The sequence below is a fragment of the Apodemus sylvaticus genome, chromosome X (assembly GCF_947179515.1).
Source record: "Apodemus sylvaticus chromosome X, mApoSyl1.1, whole genome shotgun sequence".
Classification (NCBI taxonomy): Eukaryota; Metazoa; Chordata; class Mammalia; order Rodentia; family Muridae; genus Apodemus; species Apodemus sylvaticus.
The window spans coordinates 127,498,098-127,510,939 of NC_067495.1; the positions used below are offsets into that span (position 1 = coordinate 127,498,098).

At 38.0% G+C, this 12,842-nt stretch overlaps 1 protein-coding gene across 7 annotated transcripts in view; it reads right to left on the reverse strand.

The window, feature by feature from the left end:
* Positions 1-12,842, reverse strand: part of Znf280c (zinc finger protein 280C) — a 50,493-nt gene that overhangs the window by 900 nt on the left and 36,751 nt on the right. For all 7 annotated transcript variants that reach the window (XM_052170944.1, XM_052170945.1, XM_052170940.1 and 4 more), the window contains 4 exons: positions 10,282-10,413; positions 6,467-6,774; positions 5,142-5,279; positions 3,291-3,353 (listed from right to left, as the gene is read on the reverse strand). In XM_052170944.1, coding sequence (XP_052026904.1) covers positions 3,291-3,353; positions 5,142-5,279; positions 6,467-6,774; positions 10,282-10,413 — 641 coding nt within the window. The remainder of the gene's footprint in view (positions 1-3,290; positions 3,354-5,141; positions 5,280-6,466; positions 6,775-10,281; positions 10,414-12,842) is intronic.

Below are 12,842 nucleotides of genomic sequence, written 5' to 3' on the forward strand. Positions count from 1 at the left end.
AGATAACATTTGGAGCTGGAGAGATGGCTCAGTGGTTAAGAGCACTGACTACTCTTCCAGAGGTCCTGAGTTCAATTTCCAACAACCACATGGTGGCTCACAACCATCTGTAATGGGATCTTATGCTCCCTTCTGGTGTGTCTGAAGACAGCTACAGTGTACTCAAATACATAAGATAAATAAATAATTTAAAAAAACCCAACAAAAAATCCAACAAGAACAACAAAAATGAAATATAGAGGTCTGAAAAAGATTTCAAAATCTCTTTTAAGTAATAAGCAGTAGGATGTTCTCTATATGCCAAATTAATAGGTATTTTGGACACAACAGCAAACAAATAGGTTCAGTTTATGAAGCATATAATCTAGTGTATTTAAGCCAGAATAAAGATAGAAGAGATATGAAGGCTATAAATTTAGTAAATTAATATAATTATTAGTTTGTTAACGAAGCATATACATACCTGATACTTTACTTGGGTTTTGTTTGCTTTGAGAGATAGTGCCTCACTAATAGCCCTGTGGGGCCTTGAACTCAGAATGTTCCTTCTTCCTTTCCCCAGTGCTGGAATTATAGGTGTGAGCCACCACATCCAGCTTCATCATATAAAACACCTAACATTTTTATAAGTCTAAAACCTAGTAGTATAACTTATGCTGATTTTTTCATCTGCAGCTCTGGTCTTAACATCCTGTTTTATATTTAAGACTAGGTGCTTTACACATAAGAAAGTGTTCTTGAACAAACAAAACATGTTTTCTCTCCCAAACCACCCTTTATTCCTGATTTCTCTTATCATGTCACTTCCTTGCTACAAAAGTAAAATAAAAATATTTCAGATATTTTAAATGCTTAATAAATTAAAATATCATTTACACTGTTTTAAGCTGGGGCTCTTAGACTTATCTCCTCTAAACAAATGACCTAAATGATTCCTAAAAGACAGGTGTTCTGAAGACCACTTTTCTAAAGAGGATAGTGTCATGTTTAATAACTTATCTAAGGCCAGCTCCATGTTTGAAATGTAGCCCTTTGATTCCAGAGCCCATTTTTAAAGTAGAACATAAGCTTTGTTGTGAGATTTTTATTTTATTTTAACGAATGAGCTGCTTTTAAAAAATATTTAATTAATTTAGTTTATCAGGCTTTCTATTCACTCACTCACTCACTCACTCACTCACTCACTCACTCACTCACTCACTTTACACCCTGATTGCAGCCCTCTTCTCTCCACCCCACCCTGACACATCAAGTGGCAGCAGGACTAGGCACATCTTCTCCCACTCAGGTCAGACAAGGCAGCCCAACGAGGGAAAATGGCTCCAAAGGCAGGAAACAGAGTCGGAGACAGTCTCTGCTCCAATTGTTAGGGGAACCACATGAAGACCAAGCTGCACATCTGCTACAGATGTGCCAGGGTCTAGGTCTGGCTCCCACCTGCCCTTTGGTTGGTGATTTAGTCTCTGTGAGCTCATTAATTTATTTTTACTTTATTTTTATTGTTGTTCTGCCTGCAAGCATATCTGTGTGAGGGTGTTGAATCCCCTGGAATTGGAGTTACAAACAAGTGTGAGCTGCCATGTGGTTGCGGGAATTGAACCCAGGTCCTCTGGAAGAGCAGAGGGTGCTCTTAACTTCTGAGCCATCTCTCCAGCCTCTCTGTTCTTTCTTTTGGCTTGAAATAGACTTATTATTTTATTTCCTGTGCATGTGTGCTTTGCCTACATTGTATGTATGTGTACCACATGCATGCTTGATGCCCACGGAAGTTGGAACATCGAATTCCCTTGAAACTGGCATTATAAATGGTTGTAAGCCAAATTGTATACGTGCTGGGAACAACTCTGTGGTTTATGAAGCTACAACTTACTATGCAAACTCCTCCACATTCATCTTCCTACCAAACCCTTGATTCACCCAAAGCATCTGTGATTTTTCTCAATGTCTTTCAAAGTAAAATTAATTCTTAGTCTTTGGAATTTGTTTTTGGATGAAAAAAAGTCTATATCTAAACTCAAAATTCTTTCCCCATATTTCAATCCAAGCTTTCTTCTTCATGCATCTTGCTCTATATAATTGTTTCTCTTTTTTTCATTTTTTAAGACAGAGTTTCTCTGTGTAGCCCTGGCTGTCCTGGAACACACTTTGTAGACCAGACTGGCCTCCAACTCAGAGTTCAACCTCTCTGAATCCTGAGATTAATGTTACCAGGCACCACACCCAAACTGCATGCATATTTTAATCTCTATCTCCTCTGAAATAAGTAACTCGCACTGCATCTATGATAAGTTTCCTATTATTGTATTTATTTATGTTCACTTTTTTTTATTTGATTTTTTTGAGACAGGGTTTCTCTGTGTAGCCCTGGCTGTCCTGGAGCTCACTCTGTAGACCAGGCTGGCCTCGAACTCAGAAATCCACCTGCCTCTGCCTCCCAGAGTACTGGGATTACAGGCGTGTGCACCACCATCGCCTGGCGGTTCACTTCTTTATATGCTGCCAATAATTTTTTTTTTTTGAGACAGGGACTCATTATGTAGCTCTGGCTGTTCTGGAACTCACTATATAGACCAGGCTGGTCTTGAATTCACAGAGATACACTTGCCTCTGCCTCTCAAGTGCTAAAGTTGTACATTACCTTACCTAGCTTAAACTCTACCTTCTTAAAGGTTGGTACCAAGTCATCTTCATCCCTGTGATTTGTACACATTTTTCCCATAAAGAGCAAAAGTGAAAGGCTGGAGAGATTGCTCTGTTAAGAGCACTAGTTGCTCTTCCATAGAACCCAAATTAGATTCCCAGAACACACATAAGTGTTGGCTCACAGCTGTTTGTAACTCCCATTTCAGGGTAATCCAATGCCCTCTTCTGGCTTCTGTGGACACCATGCATGCATGTGGTGCACAGATATCTATATAGGCAAGATACACATAATGAAAGTAAAGTACATTATAGCAAGAATAAAACTGAGATTTCTAAATGGTATATATTAATTTAAAGTATTGCAGCATTTTAATAAACTTACTTCCAAGCAAATATTGCTAAAAAGCCTCTTTTTCATTTTACATTGTAAATACGTGAAAATTTCAACTAAATATCTGGCACCACTGAAACAGAGATTAGTCATATGATAGACTATCCTTTCCTTTGTTCTAAGAATATAGCAACAAACATAACTATCACATTCAGTGACAATCATGTAGATTTTAAATTAGGCACACCAACACCTGGTTTAAAAGTGTAATTGCAACTTTTTTAATACAAAGAACAGATAAAGGTCAATGAATTACCTGAGGGCACGTGAATGTTTCTTAAAGATGCAAAGTTGCTTACTTGGGTGGTTATTGTGAGAACTGAGAGATAAGAGATAAAAGACAAACAAGATTTTATGACTCTTATGATGTAATAATTCATATTAACTTTGAGCATGTTTTCAAGTCTATGCTTATTTTATTACTTTTGAACAGAAATTAATGACATTCATATAATAATGAGATTATACTGATCACTGATCACTGGTATGGCCTGAGCAAGTATCCATCCATTAATATGTTACAATCTTAACCTCCCATCACCTCAATCAATGTAATGGTATTGGGAAAGACTTTGGTAAATAAATAGGCCACAAAAGCAGAATCCTTTTTTTTTTTTTTTTTTTTTTTTTGAGACAGGGTTTCTCTGTGTGGCCCTGGCTGTCCTAAAACTCCCTCTGTAGACCAGGCTGGCCTCGAACTCAGAAATCTGCCTGCCTCTGCCTCCCAAGTGCTGGTATTAAAGGCCTGCGCTACCACAGCCCGGCCAAAAGCAGAATCCTTACACACAGGATTTGTGTCCCTATAAAAATGGACCCAGGAGAGCTAGCTTGTCCCCCTCTACTGTGCAACGTAGTGCGAAGGTGCTATGAGGGATGGGCTCTCCACCAGAATACCCCTTCTTGTTGGCTTTTCACTCATTTAATTTATTTCCTTTACTTTCTCTCTCTGTACATTTTTTTCTTTTTAAAAAGATTTATTTATTTATTTTTATTTTATGAGTGTTTTGGGTGCACGTGCATGTCTGTGCACTGTTTGCATTCCTGGTGCTCAAGGATGCCAGAAAAGAACATCACATCAGATCTGCCAGGCAATGGTGGCACACATCTTTAATCCCAGCGCTTGGGAGCAGAGGCAGGGGTATTTCTGAGTTTGAGGCCAGCCTGGTCTACAGAGTGAGTTCCAGGACAGCCAGGGATACACAGATATAGAGAAACCCTGTCTCAAAAAACCAAAAGAGATCCCCTGAAACAGATTCTTTTCCCAAATAACATTACAGTTTTTAGTGAATAAGCACATTTGAGTATAAATTGAGTTTTCTGTTTTTGCCATTGAATTAGGGCAAAGATGGATGGCTATGGGTGGAGAGGAGAGGGAATGAATGTTCTTTAGCATCATTAAAAATCCTGGAGCCTGGGGATTAGAGATGGCTCAGCAATTAACAGCACTTGTTGCTTTTTTAGAAGACTTGGCTTCATTTCCTAGCACCCACATGGTAGCTCACAATCTGTGATCCCAGTCCTAGAAAATTTGACACTCTCTTCTGGTATCAATGGGCACTACATCAACTCAGTGCACATATTCATGGCAGGTAACACATTAATATACATAAAATAAAAATAAATAAGGTTTTAAACATGGGTTTATTTAATAAAGCCATTCTAATTTTATTGCTTTAACTATTTTTTTTTTATAATTTCGGTTCCATTGGTTTTATAAACTATTACATTTGAAAATATACAGGTACATTCTAGACATTCTCTATTTCTACATTCCTACTTCCATGATGAGACACACTTGATTGTAAAGACAACTGTGTCTTTAAAACAAACAAACTCCTTGAAGAGTAGTAATTTTTAATACAGGGCCTCAAGAAATCCAGGTTAGCTTTAAAATTAATAGACAGCTGGAGATAAGCTTCAATTTTTGATCTTTCTGCCTCTACTTCCTAAGTTCTGGAATTATAGGCATAAGCCATTAAATCTGGATGGCATTTATCTTCCTGTCCTGGGGATAGAACCTAGATCTTTATATATGTTAGGCAACAGTGTAGCAGGAAGCCATACCCACAGACCAGAAAGGTAATTTTGACTGGCATGTTCAACTTACCTCAAATGATTTGCAAAGGCTTTGTTACAGTTAGTGGTATATTTGCAAAAATCGCAATTTATATGAGTAGAATAATGACTTGAAAAATCTTTTATTTTGGAACGGCACTCGATGCATTTGTGACTTCCTTGGTCACATCTTATGGAGACAGAAAAAATAATAAAAATATGTTATACAATAAAAATAATAAGGAAACACTTCCTTTTAAAATAAATTATTCATTTACTAAAGTTATCAGTAACTCATATTCATAATAGAAAACTGAAACAATTTTGACATTAAGAAATTGAAAGGATTCCGGGCAGTGGTGGCACACGCCTGTAATCCCAGCACTCTGGGAGGCAGAGGCAGGTGGATTTCTGAGTTCGAGGCCAGCCTGGTGTACAGAGTGAGTTCCAGGACAGCCAGGGCTACACAGAGAAACCCTGTCTCGAAAAACCAAAACAACAACAACAACAAAAAAAAGAAATTGAAATGCATTATTACAAAGTTAAGGAAACCCTTATTAACAATTAATTAATTAATTGATACAGATCTTTAAGATTATTACTGTAGGAACCAGAAGGGTTGAGGCTGTCAGGAGATCATGGACCACAGAATCAATTAAGTAGGGCTCATAGGGACTCACAGCTAACTGAAAAAGGCGATCACAAAGCCTGCATGGCTCTGCTCTAGGTCCTCTGCATACATGCTGTGGTTGGTTAACTTGTGGGTCTTTGTGGGCTTCCTAACACTGTGAGAGGGGGAATCTCTAACTCTTTTGCCTGTATTTGAGACAGACCCTTTCCCTCCAACTGGGGCGCCTCATTCAGCCTTGATGAGTGTCTTACTGCTATCTTATTATGCCATGGTCTGGTGATATCCCTGGGAGGCTCTTTTCTGAAGGGAAATGGAGGAGCAGTGGATCTAGGGGAGAGGCAAAGTTGAGGGAGGGAAATGGGAGGCTTTATGGGAGAATAAAAAAGATTATCAAATAGATATTTAAATTTCGAAAATTTGCTTTGAAGTAATAAGCTATAACAAGTGCAAAAGTCTAAACACATGTAAATAGTTCCCTGGGGGTGGGGGGGAGGAGACTCAATTAAGCACTTTAATGTCACAAGGCAAAAATACAATGTTTAAGATTAGTACAAAAGATTAAAATCACAGAATAAACACAGCAGTTCTAATTCTGCTCAGCAGTTGTGAAAAGTACCATTTTATTATCTGCTGTCTTCATAATAGAAAAATGGTTGTCATATATGTAAGAAGGTTCTTTGACATGGTATTAAGCATTTAACTTTTGAGATTACATTAGTATCACATATAACGAATAAAGATAGTACCTTAAGTTCTTCAAATTTACGCTGAATTTGTTCTTCCTGGTGCGTTGTCTCTTTTGCTTATAGGAGGACTTGGCTTTGGATTTAGTTGTACCTGTACCTGGCTTACTTGCATTGGGCTTGCCAGTCATGGTTGAAATTGTTTGAGGGCTAGTTGTGTTAACTTTATTTGAAGACCCTTTTGAGTTATTCTTAGTAGTTGTACTTTTAGACTTTGGAACTGACAGTTGAAGTGAAGTGCTTGTAATAGTACTAGAAGGCGGACTCGATGATCGTGATTGACTAGATCCTAAGGAAGCTCGAATAGTAACCTTTGAAAACAAATCAGGACATATGCTTAGAAGATTAAGAAAATGGCATTAAAACACTGCGTGTAAAGCCTTACATTCAGTTATCTAACATGCGTAAGTGTGTTTTCAAGTGTATATATACTGAAGCTCTCACTTGAACACAGAGCCTGCTGATTTGGCAAACCTAGCTCTAGCTAGCTTCTACCAGAAATATCCCGTCTCTGCTTCCCACATTCTGGGACTACAGATGGGCCATCGTGCTTACCCAGATCTTTTTTTATATGAATGCCAGGTATGCAAAAGTTCAGTCTTCCCATTTGTATGAGTATTTTACCCACCGAGCCATCTCTCCAGCCCCAAGCCCTTACATGTATGATCAAATGCTTTATGTAAAAACTGACACCCACATATAGAAGGGTAAATTTGAAACCTCATTTCATATTAACATAAACAATTAATTCAACATATATCAAGGACTAAATCTTAAGTGTTAAAATTATAAAACTCTCAGAATTTAAAAAAAAATCTCATTCTATGGGAATTAGGCAATGACTTCTACTTTTTCTGAAAGGGGGGGGGGGAGGAGACACTCTATATAGCCTTGGCTGTTTTGGAACTCATTATATAGACCAGGCTGACCTCAAAATCACAGAGAGCCACCTGCCTCTGCTTCTCCTGTGTGTTAGGATTAAACAATTCTACTCTGAGAAAAATGAAAACATACTTGCACAAAAACTTTTACAAATATATCCATAGCATCAGTACAACAGTCTAGAGAAGTGAAATTCTATCAACTGATGAATGAAACATATATGTAGGCCGGCGAGATGGCTCAGCGGTTAAGAGCACTGACTGCTCTTCCAAAGGTCCTGAGTTCAATTCCCAGCAACACATGGTGGCTCCCAACATTCCATAATGGGATCCGATGCCCTCTTCTGGGGTGTCTGAAGACAGCTACAGTGCACTCACATAGAATAATAAATAAATCTTTTTTAAAAAAGAAAATAATATATGCAATGGAATAGTGCTCAGCTATGGAAGGAATGAAGCACTGAAACATGCTACAAGTTAGATGAACCTAGAAAACAGTATATCAAATAAAATAAATCCCCGAAGACTGTGTTGTATGATTTCATTTTTATGAAAATTTAAAAATGGGAAAATTCATAAGAAAGAGATTGAAGCTTGCATCAAGTGATGCTGGAATACAGTTACTGTAAGTTCCTTTGTCTGATAATGCAAATGGTCTAAAATTGTATAAGATGATGTTTTCACAACTCTGTAAATGTTAATAAAACCGCTTAACCGAGCACTTTAAATGAAAAAATTCTTTGGAACATGAATTGTATTCTAAATAAGCTATTACAAAAAAAATCGGTATAGTTCAAAAAGTCAAATATCATTATTTAAAATAGTAAATATAAAGTGCAATCAGATACATACCTATCTTTTGTAGGTTTTGTGTGTGTGTGTGTGTGTGTGTGTGTGTGTGCGCGCGCGCGTGCACATGCATACTATGGTGAACATGTAGAGGTCAAAGAAAAACTCTGGAATTAAATCTCTCTTTTCATCTTTATACAGATTCCAGAAAATCAATGGATTTCAAGTTATCATACTTGTATTGTTGGGTGGCAAGTACCTTTACCCACTGGTCCAGTTTTCCATTTAATTTTAAATGATCTTACCAGTTAAATGAAATTTACTTAGATATTTGTTTGCTGTTGAAATAATTTCATATTGGTAACATGTTAACATGGATTTTAATGGATAATTTAGAAGTTAGTGCAAATCATCAAAAGAATGTATTTTTCCAGCCCCCTCCCTGTTGGGAATTTTTTCCATCTAAATCTCTTTATCAACAATGCATAGATAATACTAACTCACTTGTTTGTCTTCTTTGATCTCTGACTGGATGAAATAAAATGTATAAAAAACCCCAAAATTATTAATGGCATTATATTACACTATGAAAATTTGGGAGGTTTGCAATATTTACATTAGTATTCTGTATGTCCAGTCTCAACATGGGATAAATGGATTGTAAGAAGTTACATTGGAATGCATTTCTTACTCTAGATGCTCACAGCATTGTTCTATATTATTTTAGGTCATTCTAGTAGCAGATGCACACAAAAATGTATGTACTAAAAGCCAAATTTGAAAGGTTAGGCACGTGCTTGCTTCAATAGCACATATACTAAAATTGAAAGGTTAGGAATAATTTTATTTCGAGTTATCCATCCATCCACCTGCTGGACCAAATATTCAAGAGCAAACTTTATATAAAGAAGTCAGAGGGGGAAAATATGGCAAACACAGAAAACAGTAATGTTATTCAGGAAAAGAATCTGTTTCTCAGAAAAAAATGAAGAATCTGTTTCTCTGTAAAAAGATTCAGTAACATCAACTTTAACATATCTATGAGATTCAAAACACTATGATAGATGCTTGGAACACAATAAATTATATGTGTCTTATAGCCTAACAGGTAATATATTTTTAAAAAATAGCTTACAGAATAGGAAAAAAACAACTTAGTGACTCAGTTTACAATGAGTCTACAAAGGATTATCTCAAGACACATGCCAACAACTCAAACAACAGTTAAAAGTTGTAACTTTTGGAGTATAAGAATAATAAAACCTAGTTGAAAACACAGATGGCTCAGCAGTTAAGAACATTTGATGCTCTTACAGAGGACCAGAGTTTAGGTCCCAGAATCCATGTAGGGCAGCTCACAACTGCCTGTAGCCTCAGGGTATCTGATGCCTTTGTTTGGCCTATACAGGTACTGATATAGCACACAGCACATGTGAACATGTGCAGGCACACACACACAAATACCCGTTGGTTAAAATAGTAGTATAACATTAACTTTAGTTTTTAACACACACACACAGACACAGTAAAAAAGTAATAAAACCTTAACTTTAGTTCTTCACACACACACACACACACACACACACACACTCACACTAAAACCTTAACTTTTTTTTTTAAGATTTACTTATTATATGTGGATATATTGTGGCTGTCTTCAGACACTCCAGATGAGGGCGTCAGATCCCGTTACTGTTGGTTGTGAGCCACCATGTGGTTGCTGGGATTTGAACTCAGGACCTTTGGAAGATCAGTCAGTGCCTTTATCCTCTGAGCCACCTCTCTAGCCCAAAACCTTAACTTCTTAACACACACACACACACACACACACACACACACACACACACACGTACACACTAATAAAATCTTAACATTATTTTTTAATGAAAGTAAAGAAAAATTTTATATCATATTCAATAGAGTTTACTACCAAATAGGAGTTTCTCCTCCTTCCTTTTTTTTTTTTTTTTTTTTTTAGACAAAGTCTTGTAGCCCTGGCTGTTCTGGAACTCACTATGTTCATCAGGTTCTCTTCAAACTCAGAGACCCACCTGCCTATTGTGCACTAGGATTGAAGGCATACACCACCTTGTCTAGCCCAGGAGCTCATTAGACAAAATGCTAAAACACAACATATATAATACTCACCTTTGTCCCAGGAGGCAATCCCTCTAGTTCTTTAGGCTTTATAAATGTACGATGTTCTAACTTATGTTCTGTTTTTTCCTTCGAGGTCAAAAACTGCAGTCTACATTTTGCACAGCGATAAATTCCTTTTTTCTGTTTATAAAAAATAGAAATAATATTAAAATATATTTTCTTTTCTTTTCTGAGAAAGTCTCACGATACAGCTGCCCTTGAAAAATCTGCATGTAGTACACTTTGTTGGTCTCTTGTGATCCTCCTGTTTCAGCTTTGCAAGAGACACTAACAACTACCTACCCCAAACACTGAGACATCTTTGACTATTTCTGTAATTTGAAAACTGGATGTCAGCATGTAGAAGAATGCAAATAGGTGCTTATCTATCGCCCTGCACAAAAACATCCAAGTGGATCAAACATCTCAATGAAAAACTAGATATACTAATTCTAATAGAACAGAAAGTGGGGAAGAGGCTTGAACTCATTGATACGGGAGACAACTTCCTGAATAGAACACCAATGGCTAAGGCCCTAAGATCAATAAATGATAAATGGGATCTCATGAAACTGAAAAGCTTCTCCAAGGTGAAGGATATTGTCAATAGGACAAAAAAACAAGTTACAGATTGGGGAAGGATCCTTACCAACTAACTCTACATCTGACTGAGGGCAAATATTCAACATTTACAAAGAGGTTAGACACCAACAACCCAAATAACCCAATTAAAACTGGGGTACAGAACTAAAGAGAGAACTCTCAACAGAGGAATCTCGAATGGCCTAAAAGCACTTCAAGAAAGGTTCAAAGTCCTTAGTCATCAGAGAAATGCAAATCAAACAACTCTGAGATCCATCTTATACCCATTATGGCTAAGATCCAAAACTCAAAGGGACAATAGATGCTGTGGAGCAAGGGGAACATTCCTCCATTGTTGGTGGGTATACAATCACTTTGGAAATCAATTTGTTGGTTTCTCAAAAAACTGGGAATAGTTCTATCTCAAGACTCAGCTATATCACTCCTGGGCATATAGCCAAAAGATGCTCCAACATCTCACTTGCTCAACTATGTTCATAGCAGCTTTATTTGTAATAGCCAGAAACTGGAAAGAACCTAGATGTCCTTCAACTGAAGAATGGATAAAAGAAAATGTGATCCATCTACATAATGGAATACTATTCAGTTATTTAAAACAAAGACATCATGAATTTTGCTCGCAAATGATAGAACTTGAGATTATCATTGAGTGAGGTAACCCAGTCCCCAAAGGGCATGCATGGTATGTACTCACTGATAAGTGGATATTAGCTATAAACTACAGGACACCCATGCTACACTCCACAGACCCAAAGAAATTAAACAAGAAGGAAGGTCCAAACAAGGAAGTTTGAATCTCAGGGGGAGGGAAGAGGGCTTATGGGACTTTCGGGGAGTGGGGAGCCAGGAAAGGGGAAATCGTTTGAAATGTAAATTAAAAATATATCGAATAAATAAAAGAAATGTAAATAAAAATATATCTAATAAAAATTCAAATTTAAACTTAACAAAAAAAGAAGGAATAAAATAGTTGTAAGAGGTAGATGCAGGGAGGGATCTGGGTGAAAAAAGACATGGGGAAGAGAACAGGGGTGGTTTCAGGATCAGGTGTGGGGAGAGACAGGACAGGTGGTCAGATAGCAATGAGAATGAATGAAAAATTGCAGCAGGTGGGGTGCGGGAGTGGAGGGCATCTGAAGGACTTGCCATAGACCAGGGATAGAGGAAGCTCCCAAGAATCAATGGGTGTCACTTAAGCTGATCCTCACAGTATTGGGGATATGGAACCTGAGGGGGCCACTCCCTGTAGTCAGGCAGAAACCCCAGTGGAGCTATAGAGACACCAACCTACCCACAAAACTTCGGAACCCAAATTTACTGTGACTACAAGAAATGGAAGGACAGGAATGGAGAAGAGACTGAGAGAGTGGTCAAGCAATAACTGGTTCAACTTGAGACCCATCCCATGGGCAAGCACCAATCCCTGATACTAATAATGATATAATCTGTTATGCTTGCAGATAGGAGTCTAGCATGACTGTCTTCTGAAAGGCTCCACCCAGCAGTTGACTGGAACAGATGCAGATACCCACATCCAAATTATTGAGGACCCCAAAAAGGATAGGAATCCACAGGAAGACCAACAGAGTCAACCTGGACACTTGGGGGCTCTCAGAGACTGAGGCACCAACCAAAGAGCATACACGGGCTGGACCTAGGCCCCCAACAACTGGAGCAGGGACTATCCCTAAAGCCTGTCTGTGGAATCTCTTCCCCTAACTTCGCTACCTCGTCTGACCTCAGTGGGTGAAGAAGTGCCTAGCCCTGCAGAGATTTGATGTGCCAGGGTTGGAGGATACTCAGGGCTGTCATCTACTCTCTCAGAGAAGGGGAGGGAGGACAGTAATTGGAACATTTTTGGTGCTAGGAATCTTATGCAGGGCCTTATGTTATCACCGTGCTACACCAAGCCATTCATTCATTCGTTTGTACTGGAGATGAATTTCAGGTAGGTTAGGTAAGTGCTT